Source organism: Micromesistius poutassou (genome assembly GCF_964030765.1).
Source record: "Micromesistius poutassou genome assembly, chromosome: 22".
NCBI lineage: Eukaryota > Metazoa > Chordata > Actinopteri > Gadiformes > Gadidae > Micromesistius > Micromesistius poutassou.
This window is the reverse complement of record NC_140292.1, coordinates 8,339,117-8,358,212: the sequence shown is the minus strand read 5'-3', so window position 1 is coordinate 8,358,212 and position 19,096 is coordinate 8,339,117. Positions and strand designations below refer to the sequence as shown.

Here is a 19,096-nt window from a genome sequence, read left to right as displayed (position 1 = left end):
TGATTTACATTTGACAGTTCATTGGAACTTCTCCAGGTACATGCCAACCTCTATTTTTTTTTATGCATGGATAATAAAAAAAAGTGCTTTTTAGTACTGTGTGTCATCCAATATTTACATTTTTGTGAACCTGAGACCAATTGTCTTCTTTTTGGGATATTGTACAAATAAACACAATGAGAACAATAGTTTCCCTATTCTTTAACCATGACTGTGGCAACAGCAGAGGGCTGTTTAACAGAAGGGCAAGGTTTAAAATAATCTATAAATAAAAACGTCTGTGGCATTTACATTGTCATTGCCGGAATAGGCAGACTGTTTGAAATACTTTGGACATCATACCAAGCCATCTTCAACCAGGAACTGGTGACCATGACCTTTTAGAGGGGCTTATATTACATGTATTTATAATTTTTATTGGTTACGTTTCAGGTACTTTTTGGATAACACATATGTAACACAAACGCACACACACACACAAAGATGAATTTGTATTAATTAAGACAATGATATTCACATCTAGTTATTTGGTAAATGGACATGCTCTGTCTGCCTTCTAGATTGACAGTATTGCTGAACGGCTGTGATTCACATGCAACATTGAATCATGATTGAATACAGAGTACATGTGGCTAAACGCCTGTTGGTTAGCTACTGTTTAGAAACTACTCTCTGAATCTTAAAAAAAAAAAAAAACAATATAAAAAATATAACAATAATACATTTTTCCTCTTATTTCCCCTACACACTACAGTTTGTTGATTGTCTCAAAATTCAAAGCCTGTGCGTAACTGAACACATGAACCAAAATATTACTATATTTACCTGTGTTTAATATTGGTTCAGAAAAAAAAGGAAGAAACAATAATTGCCAGAACATGCAATGACATGTCTGCTGGTCAGTGACGATTCTATAGACCCAAGCAATGCCCTTCACACTAACATGTCTGCTGGTCAGTGATGATTCTATAGACCCAAGCAATGCCCTTCACACTAACATGTCTGCTGGTCAGTGACGATTCTATAGACCCAAGCAATGCCCTTCACACTAACATGTCTGCTGGTCAGTGACGATTCTATAGACCCAAGCAATGCCCTTCACACTAACATGTCTGCTGGTCAGTGACGATTCTATAGACCCAAGCAATGCCCTTCACACTAACATGTCTGCTGGTCAGTGAAGAGTCTCTAGACTCAAGCAATGCCCTTCACACTAACATGTCTGCTGGTCAGTGACGATTCTATAGACCCAAGCAATGCCCTTCACACTAACATGTCTGCAGTGTGTAGGCCACGCCCTACACACTGCAATAGTATTTGCAATTTCAATAAGTGAGTATCGTAGAAAGGCAGTTTTGAGAGAATTCTAAATCTAAAAAGTACTTGCAGTGCAATACACTGGCCACTCCGCCAAACGGCCATCGAAGACCATCCTATAGCCTGATATAGTAAACAACAATGTCAATGCCACACCAGTGAGCATGGTGTTGGATAGCTTGGCTGGGGGGGGGGGGGGGGCATCACACTTTGCTATAGCAGGCTGTATTTCTTGCAGAGCAATGGGTTTGATGTGTGCCACATTGTACAAACACAAACGGAAAGTAAACAAAGTAATTTGTGAACAAACACTATTGTATGCAATATTTGTTTCACAAAATAATTAAATATTTGTTAAAAAATAAGAAATTGAAAGTTTAATATTTCATGGTATCTGTTACTGATTCATCAAACAATGATGATTGAACAGGAATCACAGGAATCACTTGAATCACCCTCTCAACAGCCACCTACTTTTTTATTCTCAAAAAAAAAGTGCTCTTTCAGATTGCTTAGCCCTCACACACGCTCAATGAAGAAAGGCCAACCTCCCTCGGCAACCTCAAGTAACAAAACAGCTTAAAAGTGTACAGATTAAACATGTATTCATATTAACAGCAACCAATCCAGCAACATTTCATGTTTGACTGAATTAAAGCTTATGGATTAGTAAATACAAAAGAGCTATACATTATTTATTTAAGTGAAGTGTGGTCTCACTTCATCACAGAATACAAGGATATTCTCAAAAAGTACTCTGACCAGTTATTAACACACATTTAGGACACTCGTCGTCAATCGTTGATGCTACTAATATTATCAAACAAAAGGTCCAAAGTAATTTCCATTGTGGCTTGGCCACCAAGGCCAGCAACAGAATGTGTGTCTGTTGAAATCCCTGTGGCTGCAAGTCATGCACATGAGCAGCCTGAGAAGGGTGACAGTGACAGTGCCAGTGACAGCTAATTAGATGAGGCAATGTGTTCCTCTGAGCCTTGTTATATAGAGGACTCATGCGCGCACTTGATAGAAGAAGACTTTGCTTAATTAAATCCCTGTCATTGACATAGTGGGCTGTACTGCTTCAACTGCAATGAGCCTACAATATAACATAACTTCACTTGTGCTTTTTTATGGTTGGTTAATGAAGACATTGTGGTTAGTACACTAGACAGTTATTCCGCAACTCTTGAACTAAAACTCACACTTCTTTGGAAAAACTTTCTCTGAGATGGCTTGCCTTGAAACCAAATTAATCAAATATGTAAAATTAGATTTGAATAGTTGTAATTGTCTTTCAGATGTATCACTTTAGATCAGGGGTGTCAAACACAAACTGTACTCGCGGGCCGGAGTTGTTGACGGGGGGGTGGGGGGGGCAAAGTTACCGCGCCGAGACGCGCGTTAACGCTGAAATGCAATATGCCGGCGGGCCAGTTCTGATAGACATTAGATATTATCTGGCGGGCCGGATTAAATTACACTCCGGGCCGGATTAGGCCCGCAGGCCGTACGTTTGACACCCCTGCTTTAGATAAAATGATCACCCTTATTTTTAGGCCTACGTTGTATTTATTATGTTGATAGTTGTTATAGTTTATGTAGTGGATTTAAGCCTAATGATGGAACCTGGGGGGTATTCCATCAACCAAGCTAAACCCAAAGCCGGGCTTATTTTGCTTAGCCTGGCTTCTTTCAGCTAGAGTTGCGTTCCATTAATGTGGCTTAAGGGAATCTCCGCTAAGTAACCATGGCAACTTATCTGACCAAACAACCATCAAGCTAAACATAAAGCCGGGCTTCTTTCAGCTAGAGTTGCGTTCCATGAACGTCATTTAAGGGAATTTCCACTAAGTAACCATGGCAATTTATCCGACCAAACTAAGCTGGTCGGGAGCAGGTTAACTGTCAGGCTAACTTGAGCGGTGTTTCAGAGAAATCCATCTGTCAGCAACAATTGTACCATCAGAAGGTTCCGCCAAACTTAGTCCTCACAATTTTGTCATAAATGTACATATATGAAGTACAAACAGCGTATATTTTCACTAAGGGTCTAAGATTAAATGACGCAAATGAAATAATTCAATGAATTGCTATCCATTATTACTGTGGCTATTTTTTCAACACATTTTTACACAAATCTATGTATTATCGCGCCATCAGTAATCAGCGGCTGGATGAATGGTCTATGTGTTACGGGCGACCCGAGTTCGCGTCTAGACTAATGCGTATTATTCTTGGCGTTGGCTTCATTTTGTAATTCCCTTTATTAATTTTATTAATTCCCTAATTAAGAATATTAAAAGAAATGGAAAATAAATGGCATGAAAAGTTATTTGATTTCTGTAGTAATCCTTCCTATATTTCTATTAGTTGAGTGGGGTTGGAACCCCGGTCGACGGGGTGCAAGTCCAACACGTTAACTCGAGACTATCTCCCTGCTTTTAAATCCATGGTCAATATTAAATTAAAATATGTTACGCTTAATACTACTTATGCATTCAACAGATCGCCGATTTTTGTGCCAGGCAGCCTTCCTGTTTCTATTAATGGTTACGGTGTTCCCTTTTTGAGTTATTATATGCGTGTACTCCTCATAGAACTCCACAAGCAGCTTCTGTTCGCCGCTGGAAAAGATCCCGCTCTGTCCTTTTCGGACATTTGATCCATGATTCGACATTGATGGTTCTGGGCTGGTTACATATCTCGTGAACGCGCGTAATCCAGGATAACTTGAGCCTGGTTTGAACTAACCTGAGCAAGGCGTGGCTGAACTGTGTTGATGGAACGGCTTTAGCCTCAAGTGGAAGTTGGCGCTAGTTCTAACCAGGCTTAATCAACTAATCGCCGCTTTCGTTAGCGACTTTGATGGAATACCCCCCTGGTGTATTTGTTGCACCTGGTGTAACAACGCCCCCCCCCTTGCTTTTGTCACATCCAAAAATGCTGTTATATTACAGATTTATGTGCACCTTGTTATGAATTAAACTCTTAAGGATTGAATAATACTGCTAGCCAAGATACAGTTGGCAAACCCACTCACCTAATTGTCCAATAACACAACCATTTTGGACTTGTTCAATGGAAAGTTCTTATTGCCAGGACCCACTGAGCAGCTGATTGTCTATCTCACTCAGTTTTAAATAGATGAGTATGGGCTACTGACAATTTCACACAAAAAATGTTTGTATTACAAAGTGCCTTGGTGTAAACTTTGGGTTGTGTTATGTATGGTTTCTTCCCTCCAATAACAATTGCTTTGTCGTTGACAATGTATTAATCACACAGCTGTATTCATCACACAGACGGAAAACACACACACACACACACACACACACACACACACACACACACACACACACACACACACACACACACACACACACACACACACACACACACACACACACACACACACACACAGCCTTGGTTTAAACAGCACGCAAATCTGTTGGGTGTTAAGCCACAACGGCCCATTTAATCAAACATAAAGTCTTCCTGAAAAGAACTAAAAGATGATCGGGTGGCACAGCCACAACAGCTGGACTCTCCTTCCACCCCAGCCAAGAGAGAGCCCTGAATGGGTGTGGAAGCCTGCCTTTTAAACAGGCTTCCTCCCGGCTCCTCAGGTGCTCTGCATCATGTTGATTGGGACGGAGCCGGGTTGCCACAACACACACACACACACACACACACACACACACACACACACACACACACACACACACACACACACACACACACACACACACACACACACTATTAGTGGTAGTAAGGAATGAACAACTTGTGTTTATTTTGTTAACCAGTTGCATTTACTTTTTTATTTATTGCTTTATCGTTGACACTTGCATTATATATTGTCATCTACCACTGTTAATTTACCATAAAGTGTTGACTTCCACTGGTTCTTACCAGTGGAAGGTTCTAGTCTTGTCTGATTGTGTGAGGGAGGGGGGAGGGGAGGGGGGGTGTACGTATTGTATGTGTCTGCTTATTCTGATTTTTGTCCGTATGTGTAGTTATGTAAAACCACGAAAATAAAAGTATCAATGACCTAACATAATTTGATGTAGGCTACATAGATCGAGTGAGTATGTTTGCAATGGCTAAATATTAAAAATCACTATTATTGCTTTGTATGTTAAACAACAATAATCACAATTTCTCCATTGTTTTGTTACAAGCGGATATCTATCTATCTGTCAATTTGTCCCTCCATCCAACCATCCATCCATCTATCGATCTATCTATCTTTTTTTCTAACATACGACATCAACATTTTTTATACGTAGGCTATGTTACGTAACATACGTTACTAAAGCAGCCAATGCAATGGTTTGGATAATCCTTGCTTGTTAAACGCGGGAAAGTGGTTGCACATGCGCAGTGCGGTAATCGTCAGTGACGCATCAGTTTCACCGGATTTATGTGGCCATCAAGATCAGTCATAAGCAAAGGTATTACCATCATTAGAATAGTGAGTACAAAAACGCAACCTAGGAAGTGTGTCCCCACATTGATGGATATTCTGCAATGTTAACTGACTTAATAACAAAAAAAGCTTCAGTTAGCTGAACAGTTTAATAGTAGATGTAATCTTTCAGAGAGCTATCTTATCGGAGTGGACGACTGCTGCTGCAAGGGGTCGGGTCCGGCTTATCGCATATACAAAAAGCAGCGGGAAGAAAGCCAAGAAAGAAATGTAAGAAAGTGAGATAACAAATCCACGAAAAATACTAGTGAGTAAAATGTGAACGGTTGAACTATACAAACAAAACAATCCCAATCGAAACTCAGTTGACTGAAGTGATGCAATTAGCATAACAATGACACGGCTGATTATAAGTGTAGAAAAGCACTGTGATGATCAGCTGAATGAGTGGTTTCTGGTTCATCTCGCATTAACAACTTTCTATGTATTTAATGTTTTTTTTTTTAAGTTGAAACTCTTGTTTCTAATGATTTCCACTACACTGTTGTGTTAATAGTAATAAGTGTACAAGGGTATGTCTATTAAGAAAAATGTATTGCTTGTGGAAAGCCCAGGTGTGACATGCATGCCACCATTACATCTAGGCACAGAAAACTTTATGCATCACATTTCTGAAGGGACCATATTTAATGTCATCATTCCTTTATGCCTGCTTCTGCATTATCAGTCTGAAATAGGTTTTGATAAATGTTTTAATTAATTGTTTTTGTATTTTTGACCCCTTACCAAATAATTCCTACCTCTTATATTGAATTGGTACTCACATCTACGGCCAGTTATACTATTCATGAAGTAAGCAGAGTGGACTATTGTAGATTATTTATTTTATTTTCATAGCATGTACAAGCCTGATTACCCACCAATTATTGTACTTTCAAAGCAATAGTTTTTTTGATCAATAATAGCAAAAGCATTCATCAATGTTTTATTTTCTTACCTCTTCTATGTTTATTCCTTTCAACTGCATCAAACGGACATCGTACTTCATACAAGTACTGGTTTTGGCGCCAGTCTTAATTCTCTAAATGTTTTATTTTAAAAAAAAATTACACGGTTTTCTCATCATACCTCATCCACGATGAGAGGAATTCATTAAATTAGTAATTCTGATAATACATTTAATAAAATTGGCTCAAATTATTGACACCATATCAAAAAAATCACAACTAAATACACCACTAGACATGACCAGTGATTGCGTCTTTAGTTCTCCTCCTATCAGATTGCTGTAATTCGGAGGGTAAATACCTGTTGAATATCAAACACCTTTCTTACTTAAAAAATGACTTTCAAACTGAAAGCTAATCAGCTGAAAGCTTTCAAAATGAAAGCTAATCATAACTAAGCTAATCATAACATAGTCTTCTAGGCGACTATGAGGGGTCAGGCCATTTTAGAAAGCAAACAGTTGAATTTGAGGTATCAGTATTTTTGTTTATAAAATATTAATTTTAATTAGAGGAATTATTTGATCATTTTGGTTAATTGTTAAACAATGTTATGAAGCAAAAGGAATAAAACCAGAAATAAACCAAAGAGCTTTAAATCATTATTCTTTTAAGATTTTATTGAAGATCATTTGTGATAAGGGCGCAGATCTCCTTACAATTTAGGGGGGACCACAAACTGAATATTACAAGTCAAGGGAAAATCAATATTATCCACAACGTGATATTCCGGACACCTACCTACCAAGGCTTCCCGGACACCTTGTATATACATTGTATAATGCTAAGGTGTGTGTAGCTGTGTGGAGCTCCATATGAATCCTATAGGCAACAATTCAGACCACTGAGCAGGTTACATAGGGGGAACATCCACAAAGTGTTCATGTGTGAATTATTTCAAAAGTGGAGTCGGCTTCTATTAAATATATATTTTCAATTTCATAATTCATAATCTGGTAATCTTTCTTGGGGGGGGGGGGGGGGGTCATTTCATGTTTTTCAGAAGTTCTCCCCCCGGGATATGTGCCCATGTTTGTGTTGTTTCAAAATGAACAACTAAACTAAACTTATTCAGCAGTGTCCTTTCCCTGTTGAGAAAAAAAAGCAATGCTGTTACCATCTGCATTTGTTCTATTGTTATTTGTAATTAAATATGAAGTTAACATGGTTGGTCAGTTTACCTTGCCACCATCCCGGCTCTTGACCCTTAGCTTGTTAACCTGAGTCTCAGCGATGTCAGCACGTTCCTCAGCCTCCTCCAGCTCATGTTGAACCTTCCTGCACTTGGACAGGTATGAGTTGGCCTGCTCCTCCTGTAGGAACATTTATATTGTGTTAGTTTAAATAAGATGTACTTATAATTGATGCTATAACCTGACTTTGTTATGTAGTTTCAACTTACCGCTTCCTCAGACTGCCTCTTGTAAGCCTTCACCTTCAGCTGCAGCTTATCAACAAGATCCTGGAGTCTGGCACCATTCTTCTTATCCTCCTCAGTCTAAAGTGATGAAAATTATTATGCCTCAAAATTTGACCATAATATTTTCTGATATACATTGATTTAAAGGATATTTTTCAATATAAACTGGCATACCTGGTAGGTGAGTTCCTTCACCCTCCTCTCATATTTGCGGACACCCTTAACAGCATCTACTCCACGTCTCTGTTCACCCTCAACCTCTGTTTCCAGCTCACGCACCTTAAGAAATTAAATATATTCAATAAATATACTCTTACAATACTGTAACTATATAGACATCCATGTGTGACAGTATCTTACTCTGGACTCCAGTTTCTGGAGCTGCTTCTTGCCACCCTTCATGGCCAGGTTCTCAGCCTCATCCAGGCGGTGCTGCAGGTCTTTCACTGTGACCTCCAGGTTCTTCTTCATCCTCTCCAGGTGAGAACTAGTATCCTGCTCTTTCTTCAGCTCCTCAGCCATCATGGCAGCCTAATCAAATAATGTTATAATATTAGAGTTCCATCAATGTTAAATCCATGATTTAACAAATAAAGCAAACCTACATCAGTGATGGCCTTCTTGGCCTTCTCTTCAGCATTCCTGGCTTCCTGGACGGTGTCGTCTACCTCACCCTGGACTTGGACCAGGTCAGTCTCCAACTTCTTCTTTGTGTTCAGGAGGCTTGTATTCTAAAATGTCAATTGTGTGTCAATGTTTGCAAGCAATTATGACGTACAATAATCTTGCTATATATTTTGGAAAACTTGAGACAATTTCTTGGAAGAATGTTGTTGTTTTTTACCTGAGAGTGCAGCAGTCCAACACGCTCGCTAGCATCAATCAGCTCTTGCTCAGCCACTTTGCGGCCTCTCTCTGTCTGTTCCAGAGCTGCCCTCAGCTCCTCAATTTCAGCCACCATGAGACCATTCCTACGGTCCACCATGGCAGCCTGCTCTTTCAGGTCTTCCCCTGCCCTGACAGCATCATCAAGATGCAATTGGGCATCCTAATATTCACATGAAAACCCAACAGAAAAGGTCACAACAGGATATAAAAGCAACTATATTTTATATTTGCTGATTACTATTTTGTTGTACCTTCAGTTGTCCCTGAACATTCCTCAGCTGCTTCTGAGCCTCAGAAGCCTGGCGGTTGGCATGACTCAGCTGGATCTCCATCTCATTCAGGTCTCCCTCCATCTTCTTCTTGATTCTCAGGGCATCATTCCTGCTCCTGACCTCAGAGTCCAGTGTGCTCTGCATGGAGTCAGTGATCCTCAGGCTGTTCCTCTTGATCTGCTCCATCTCCTCATCCTTCTCAGCCAGCTTCCTGTCGACCTCACCCTTAATCTGGTTGAGCTCCAGCTGGACACGTAGAATCTTGGATTCCTCATGCTCCAGAGTACCCTAAATTATAAAACAATGTTAGAATATTTAATTGAAAGGACATATTGTATTTTTCAATAAAAAATGTATAGCTGTATTATTAAATTATCATCACCTCAGCTTCCTCAAGAGCTGTCTGGATCTCACTCTTCTCAGTCTCCATCTGCTTCTTGGATTTCTCCAGCTCATGGATGCTCTTTCCAGTCTCACCAATTTGTTCAGTGAGGTCAGAAATCTCCTCTGTGGGGAGGGTTAAATATACATATGTTACCTTTCTATATAGCTATATATGTAGTAACGTAATATATGTAGAAATGTTAATGCCAAAATTAGCAATTAGACTCACGTTGCAGATTCTTGTTTTCGCGCTTCAGGGTCTCCAGCTGATCCAGAGCTTCTTCATAGGAGTTCTTCATCTTGAACAGCTCAGTGCTGAGAGAACGAGCCTCTTTCTGAGTTCCTTCAAGCTCTGCCTGGCCCTCCTCATATTTCTGCTTCCAGTCAGCCAACACCTGCACAATATTGTTAATAAAGTTGTACTTGTTTAGCCCTTGAAGAAGAATCATAGGATAATAATATGTCATCTCGGTGAAAGACAACACACCTTGTCAAAGTTCCTCTGCTTCTTGTCAAGGTTGGCAGCCAGTCCATTGGCCCTCTCCACATCAACCATGAGGTCCTCCACCTCACCCTGGAGTCTTTGTTTGGTCTTCTCCAAAGAGGCACACTTTGAGTTCACAGCCTCAATCTGTTCCTCAGCCTCCTGAAGGCGCTGGGCAAGCTTTTTCCTTTTAAAGAATAACATGGTTTAATTTGTGGACATCCATCAAATAGAATGTCTACTCTAATTAAAGTATTAAGTATTTGACTCACTTGGACTCTTCAAGCTCCTCCGTGCGCTGGATAGCATCAGTTTCATACTTGGTCCTCCACTGAGCCACCTCACCGTTGGCCTTGGACATTCCACGCTGCAGCTCAGCCTTGGCCTCCTGCTCCTCCTCAAACTGCTCCCTCAGAAGGTCACAGTCATGGCGGGCTGATTGCACACCATGAGCAAGAGCATTCTTGGCCTACAAAAGATGATTAGTTCATTAAATTAAATTAATGAAATATACAAAAAAGTAGAACCTGCAATGACATAATGGATCCTTGTAATTAAATGGAATTAAATTATTTGAATGAAAGTATACCTTGACTTCCTCCTCATTTAGCCTCTTCAGCTCCTCAATCTGCTGAGTAAAGGCCTGCTTGCCTCTGGTAAGCTGGGAGACGAGACCCTCTTTCTCCTCAAGCTGGCGACTAAACTCACCTAGGTGATTACATGAATTGTTATCTATAAAATACAGCAACACCACATTTATTCCATGTATATGAATAAGATATATGTTATTCAAATATGCAGGGTTGTTTTTAGGCAAATGTGTATACTAACCATTCTCTGTCAACAGCCTTGCTCTCTGAGCACTGATGTCATTTATCTGGCGACTGTTCTCATCACTCTTAGCCTTGATTTCACTCAGCTGGTCCTCCAGAGTACGGCACATCTTCTCCAGATTTCCCTGGTGATGCAACGTTTTACTTGTTAGCACAGGTAGTTTCTTATACACATTATAAAGTATTAATTATTATATTGTATTTTGTATTTAATTTCAAAGATATTTCACCTTGGCCTTAGCAACTGCTTCCATGTTGCTTGAGAGGTCGTCAATCTCCATCTTGTACTCACTCTTCTCCTTCTCAAGCTTCTGCTTGACACGCTGGAGGTTGTCAATCTGCTCTCCCAGCTCTGCTACACTGTCGGCCTGCTTCTTACGCAGAGCAGCAGCAGTGGCTTCATGCTGCAGGGTGGACTCCTCAAGGTCACGACGCAGCTTCTGGAACTCAGCCTCACGCTTCTTGTTCATCTCAATCTGAGCAGCAGTGGCTCCACCAGCCTCCTCAAGCCTCTCACTGATCTCTTCAAGTTCTCTGGAGAGATCAGCTCTCTGCTTCTCAACCTTGGCACGAGCAGCACGCTCAGCCTCAATCTCTTCCTCCAGCTCTTCAATACGTGCCTAATAATTAAGGAATACATCAAATTTTGTAAAAAAAAATGTATAGTATTTATGGAGCATTTATGTGGGATTGTAATATAAATTGTCTTACTTGAAGCTCCTTGATTTTTTTCTGAAGCTGAGCACCCATGGACTGCTCATCCTCAATCTTGCTTAGAAGCTGACTGGTCTCAAAGTCTTTCCTGATGATGAAACAATACCACACAACTTAATAACATACTCCTTGTGAATCTTTTGAATAAAAAGCAGGATTTTGTTTAATCACATTACTTTTTGAGTTTCTCATCAGACTGCTGTTTGTCGTTCTCAAGATCCATTATGGATTCCTGAGCCAATTTCAGGTCACCCTCAAGCTTTCGCTTGGCTCGCTCAAGGTCCATACGGAGCTTTTTCTCTTGCTCAAGAGAACCTTCAAGCTGCAATTAAAGAATATATATTACTACACTGCATTTCAGAAATTGTAATATGTTTTTTTAATGTCATAAAAAATGTAACCTCACATCATCCACTTGCTGTTCAAGCTTGGTCTTAGCCTTGGTTAGAGTGTTGACTTTGTCTTCCTCTGCCTGTAGGTCATCAAGAGTCTGCTGATGTGCCTCTTGGAGGGCTTTCTTCTCCTTTGACAGCTTAGCAACACTCTCGTCTTGAGAGGCCATCTCCTCAGTCAGGTTCTTAACCTAAACAAAGCAAAATAACGTGTCATACTTGCTAATTAGTAATGTGGTAGCTTCTGTGTTATTATTTTCTTTACGTGCTGACAATCTTGACAAACCTTGTTCTCAGTGGCATGCTTCTCCTTCTCCACTTTGGCCAAGGTGAGTTCCAGGTCATCAATGTCCTTCTTGAGCTCAGAGCATTCATCCTCCAGTTTTCTCTTCTTTGCAGTCAGCTCAGCATTCATTTCCTCCTCATCCTCCAGTCTCTCAGTTGTCTCCTTGAGTCTGGCCTCCAGCTGGATCTTACTCTTGATGAGTCCCTCACACCTCTCTTCAGCATCATTCAGGTTATCTCCTTCCTGTTTAAAATGTGTCGTCATATCAGTTATATCACATGTCCTATCACACGTATCTCAATGTGTGTACATGTTGACAGAAACAAATATGTTTACTTACAGAGGCCACTTGCAGTGCAAGATCATTCTTCTCCTGCAGGAGAGATACCATCTTTTCCTCAAGTTCCTTCTTCTTGGCCAGGGCAGTTGTCAGGTCGGTTTTCATCTTGTCATAGTTCTCCTTCATCTGAGAAAGCTCTTTCTCAGTTTCAGCAGTCTTCAGAAGAGGCTTGATCTTGTAGTACACCTTCATCCATGGCCAGGTTTTGACATTCATGAATGAGCGGATGTTGTACTGAATAGTGTAAACAGCTTCCCTGTGGCAAAAAATGCAGTACATTTAATAAACAATTATTGACTTTACAAAATAGGCATATCTTATGAATCAAAACATACCTTGTCTCAAGCATCTTCACATAGTCCTTCCTCATGAGGAAACCACGACAGAGTGCCTGAATCATTCCGACCAAAGACGCCAGCTTCTCATCTCGCATCTCCTCAAGAGTACCCAAAAGACCAGCTTTGAAGAACACCTTAAGGTAAGAAAAACATAGTCAGATTGTAACTTCCAATCATGTACAAAGATACTTTTTGACAACATTAAACATACCTTGGTGTGTCCAAATTTGTACTCGTCGTGAGGCACATCAATGGACCCAAGCAGTTTCTCAGAAGCCTTCTTGTTGTCAATGAACTGTCCCTCAGGAATGACACTGGCATTCAGTACTTTGTATCTGTAGGAGTGCAATGTGAAGTGTTGAATGGAAAAGTTGACAAACAAAAGTTATATACATCTGAGGTTATCATTTTATAATTGTGACAATATCATTTTGCTGTCAATGAGGTCATACCTCTGCTTGAAGTCAGCATAGAGGATTCTGCTGGGGAAGCCCTTTCTACAGATTCTGATGCCCTCCAGTACACCGTTGCACCTTAACTGGTGGATAACCAGGAAGTTCTCCATCATTCCTGTGAAATGTTATAGATTTCTGACTTTTAAAAGATGACACTCATTTGACTATATCAGACTCCAACACAACCCCCTAATGTAGAGAGTATTTGAAATAATATTACCTGGTACTTTTGACTCATTGGGAATGAGACAACGCACAAAGTGAGGATGGGTGCTCCTCAAATTGGTCATCAGCTTGCCCAAATTTTCCTGTTCACGTGAAATATATATTTAAATTTAAAGCAAGTACAAATAAATGGGTTTCACTTATGAACTTCAGTTTTCTCCGAATGCTTACCCTGAACTGTGAAGACACAGTCTGCATGGAACCACCCTTCTTTTTGCCACCTTTTTTGGCTCCACCGCCAGCCTCTAAAATATCACGTGAACGTGAAATGAGAGTTTCAATAGTGACATTGAAATACACAAAGTCTTAATACTTGAGAGACCTCAAACATATATTGTACCTTCAGCAGCAACAGCTGGATACAGGACAGGCAGCAGTTTGTTTGAGGACTTCTGGTACAGCTGAATGACTGAATCGTTCAGGGGATCCTTGTTCTTGTCCAGCCAGCCCGCGACGCTGTAGCCCACGGTACCAGCATAATGCACCATGGCGAAGTCAGCGTCAGCCTTCCCCTTCCCCGGCTTGGGCTTCTCAAATGCTTTGTTTTTGCCAAGATGCTGTTCATACAGCTTGTTCTTGAAGGAAGTGTCTGAGGCTTTGGGGAACATGCACTCCTCTTCAAGGATGGAGAAGATGCCCATTGGCTATTTAGAAAGAAATATTAGGCAGGAGACATTATGATAAGATAGTTTTGAATCAAACTGAGAAAAGTTATATTTTGTTATACAAGTCATGTTTACCTTCTCAATGAGCTCAATGCAGGCAGCCAAGTCCATGCCGAAGTCAATGAACTCCCAGATAATACCCTCCTTCTTGTACTCCTCTTGCTCCAGGACGAACATGTGGTGGTTGAAAAACTGTTGCAGTTTCTCATTGGTGAAGTTGATGCACAGCTGCTCCATACTGTTGTACTGATAGAGAACATGAGTTTAGCAAATGTTCATCAACTGTGACACTGCTTTGCCTTTAAGTCAACACAATTATTATAATAAAAAATGAAAGCTTACATCAAAGATCTCAAAACCAGCGATATCCAGCACACCAATATAGGATGATCTTGGCTGTTTGGTGTCCAGCATCTGGTTGATACGGATGACCATCCACAAGAACATCCTCTCATAGATAGACTTGCCCAGAGCACTCACTGAGTTATACACCTAGAGCAGGGTGGAAGATTAGATATACATACAAATGACTACTATTGGATTTACTTCTTGATCTAGTTATTCCATGGTATTGACAAACCTGTGGTACTGTCTGTCCCTTAGTGACAAACTCATTTCCGACCTTCACTCTGGGGTAGCACAAACCCTTGAGCATGTCAGCAGAGTTGAGACCAAGTAGGTAGGAGATTTTGTCTGCCTCTAAATTGTTTATATGAAAGAAAAAATTATGACAATTTTGAAAGATTTAGGGAATTTCTACACATTTGTACATTATGTAAATACAACAATTTAAAGCCAACCTAGACTTTGAAAATGTATTAATACATTTTCAACTCACCCTCATTGCCATCAGGCTCAGCCTGCTCCTCACGCTGCTTCTGCTTGAACTTCATGTTACCGTGGTGAAGCACAGCACCAGTAAACTTGTAGATGGCCATCTTCTCCTCAGTAGTGAAACCCAAAATATCAATAGCAGTCTGTAGGAAAATAAAGTATGTAATTGAACAATAATTTCAAAGATGTTAATACAAAGGACAGACTTCTAATCAGGAGAGTTGAGACAATTTCAGAGTGGGATTTAACCTTGTATCTTCAGTACGATAACCCCCACCCCCACCCCCTTCGGTTAAAAACACGCAGAGCATACTGGAATCTGACTGCTGCCGAACGCAGACAGAGCAGAGCGCACTGAGCTACGCCGGCAGCATTCTGAGTAGAGACCGCAGGCTGTAACACTGAGTTTAAGCCCTCCTAGTTTTCTGATCAGCCAAAAGTCCCAAGTCATTATTTGGTCCCAGTCAGTCCCTGCCTGTTAAAAAGGCTACCTATGGTAGTTGTAAACACTGACTCACATCAGTGGCATCCAACTCCTCTTTGTCATCAATGCTGGCCACAGTGATCTGACCCTGACTGCACATGGGGAAGTCGTATGGGTTGGTGGTGATGAGGGTCATTTCTGGAGAAAGAAATGGAAAAGAATGGTTATTTTGAAAACTTCAATTTGTACTTGGGGGACAACCATTACAACCTTTAATTAAATGTGGTACTTCAAATACAGATTGAAATAAGCTAAAGGCAACCCTGTATAACGATACATCTAACAGTAACATTTATTTCTCACAACTACACCATCTTACCAACGATCTCAGGCTTGTGGTTGGTCATCATCTGGTAGAAGATGTGGTAACCTCTCTCGGCAGGAAGCTGGAATGTCACTCGGGACTTCTCCAGCAGATCTATAAGGCCCATTCATGAATCAAAACCTATTCCATCAATAATGAGTTTATTCATTGGTGTTTGGGTACCAGATACTTACAAGTCTCAATGTCAGCACTGGACAGTTTACCAGTTGCACCGAAATGGATTCTGATGAATTTACCCTGTTTAGAAAAGTCTTATTTCAGTTTTTGTCGAAGATCAAGTATATAATTGAGGTTGTTTGTCATACTAAGTTTGTACTTACGAAACGGGATGAGTTGTCATTTCTCACAGTCTTGGCATTACCGTAGGCCTCCAGTAGGGGATTGGCTGCAATAATCTGGTCCTCTAGTGACCCCTATAATGAAAGTTCCAGTATTCCTCCTCATTTGTCAGGGCATCCCTACCTCTATTGTGTGTCATGTGTCTTTTATGATTATATTTTTGGATATATAGTGTGCAGATTTTTTTTTTTAACATACCTGAATTTTTCCAGCGCCTTGGTCCTTCTTCTTGTCACTACTCACTGAGATGGTAGCAAAGTACTGGATGACACGCTTGGTGTTCACAGTCTTTCCAGCACCGGATTCTCCACTGGGTATGAAAAGAAGGAAATGAACAATTTCAGATTCTTCAAGATTTATTTTTGAAATATATGATATTTTCTTTTGAGGTTAAATAACTTATTTGAACATCAAGAATGGATCTAAACTTACGTGATCAAGACGGACTGATTCTGTCTATCTGCAAAATAAATGAATGAAAGGATAACATTTATTCAAACAATTCAACCAAACATAATTTCATTTATTTATAGCAGATGTGATTATACATACCAGTAAGCATGTTTTGGATAGCATTGTCAGAGACAGAGAAGATATGGGGTGGAGCCTCCATACGCTTCTTGCCTCTGTAGGCGTTGACAACCTCCTGATCATACACTGGGAGCCACTTGTAGGGGTTTACAGTGGCACAGAACAGCCCAGAGTAGGTCTGAAGGAAATCATTCGGAGATGATCATTAATATGATCTGTGATATTGTTAAGTAATATTTAACTTCATTTAGTAGGGGAAATATGATTTACTTACGTAAATCATCCATGCTGCATAACGCTCTTTGAGGTTATACAACACAGAGGCTTCATTGAGATGGGTCATCATGGCCATGTCCTCAATTTTGTCGTACTTGGGAGGATTCATGGGTGTAACATCAGCCTCCTTGACTGTCCTCTCCTAAAACAGGCAAAAAGAAAATGGTGAACTTTGAAACGTGTGAAACTGTTTTCTACATGGCAATAAATTAACTGAGCCTACCTCCTCTGTTTCCAACAGTTTAACAGTGACTTTGCCACTGTCCTTCTTAATGATGGTACACTTCATGTACAGCTCCTTGGCATCAACCACATATGCAGCACTCTTGGCATCAAAGGGCCTACTCTGGGACTCAAGCCTCTCCTTCTCTGGCTTACGGAGGTAAATCGCAGCCTTGCCGTAATAGGCCATCTCTGCGTCCGTACTCATGGTGGCAGCTTACTGTCAGACAAAGACGGAAAATATTTAGATATTCATATATATTTAGATATTCATATGCTATTGTCCTCAGATTGTTCTCATAGAGATCGGTATGGCCAACATAAAATAACTCTTACTTTGTTCTTCTTCCAATGAGAAATCTTCAAGTTTCAGCCCTGAAATTGAAAGACATAACATTGTGAACAGTTTAATGTTGCTATTTTAGCACTTACGTCAATAGAAATTCACAAGACACAGGAAAGCTTTACAACATTCAACAAGGAATAATACATTTACTTGTAAATGTGGATTCATAGTCCTAAAAATCCAATCACACAGGATGTCATGCATGCGTCATGCAACAATATATTTTTGCCTACAACATTCTCTAAACTCATTCTCTAACATCAATATCAAGTGAGAGTCAAACTATGCATCGAATATTTGAATAATTTAGAACCGTTACATCACTCTGCATTAGCCTCTAGCCTTAAGTGGTTCAATAACATTTTTAAGTTGTCAAATTGTCAAAACAGGCTGTAACCAAAAAACAGTGTGAATGCAGCGATATGGCTATGGCAACACTTGAATACGTCAACCACATCAGTCACGTCAGAATATTGTACCACCTTCATGATTAAGAACAGTGTATACATTGTAACTGCAGGTTTATCTCATCTCTAACACCTCTAAATTAAAAGTTTTCAAATGAAAATCAAACTTAGCATCAAAGTTTTGAGTGAAACAGAGCTTTAGCGTCACTCTGACTTACCACCAGTTGTTTCTTCCTCAACTGCCTGCAAGCTGTTCATCTTTGTTAGGGTCCTCTTATATAGCAGACCACAGGTTAAGCACACGCTAAATATGGTCATGAGGCGCAAATCCTCTTATAGATTTGGTTTCCTTTTGCTATGTGTTCTATACAAATTGTTGGGTGGATTTGCAAATAGTTAATTAACACATGCATTGAAGAACAATTAATTACAGTGTGATGTTAGATAATCTATGCAAACATTTAGCTCTATAAACAATTTGATGTATGCAGTTTATTTACTGAGCAGGATACACATGTTGATTTTACAAATTGAATTTGTAGTTTTTACTTCTTAACATTACTCTTTGAATTTGCCTATTTATAAATGTCCCCTATTTTAAAGATACTTGAGCAGTAAAAAGGTTAAAATCTATAAATAAGACAATAAAATGGTTTTCTATTATTAATAATAAATGCTTTATTTTTGAATAGGGACAGTGCACATTAATGAACATTGATGTTTAAACATCTCTGTAAACAAGCCGGATTATAGCAGAGCTGCTAATTTGCATCCGTAGTCCCTAATAAAATAAATATAAAAAGTACAAACAGAAGAGACAGCAAATAAATAGATAAAATACAAAATAGAGGAGACAACACACACAGCACAATACATT

The 19,096-nt window shown here is 39.9% G+C and overlaps 1 protein-coding gene across 1 annotated transcript; it reads right to left on the bottom strand.

The window, feature by feature from the left end:
- Positions 1-7,826: 7,826 nt before the first annotated feature.
- On the bottom strand, positions 7,827-17,674 carry LOC311367595 (myosin heavy chain, fast skeletal muscle-like; the record flags this gene model as incomplete). Its single annotated transcript, XM_084486416.1, has 32 exons — positions 7,827-7,847; positions 8,162-8,257; positions 8,354-8,458; positions 8,540-8,710; positions 8,785-8,910; positions 9,024-9,227; positions 9,460-9,627; positions 9,722-9,846; positions 9,953-10,118; positions 10,211-10,394; positions 10,480-10,676; positions 10,797-10,915; positions 11,039-11,165; positions 11,271-11,660; positions 11,752-11,842; positions 11,931-12,076; positions 12,161-12,337; positions 12,433-12,675; positions 12,773-13,028; positions 13,108-13,244; positions 13,322-13,445; positions 13,563-13,680; positions 14,131-14,434; positions 14,531-14,701; positions 14,798-14,947; positions 15,036-15,154; positions 15,294-15,432; positions 15,808-15,911; positions 16,093-16,191; positions 16,990-17,146; positions 17,243-17,386; positions 17,468-17,674. 32 exons carry the CDS (start codon positions 17,672-17,674, stop codon positions 7,827-7,829), a joined length of 5,085 nt encoding a protein of 1,694 aa, XP_084342542.1.
- Between the last annotated feature and the right edge of the window lie 1,422 nt (positions 17,675-19,096).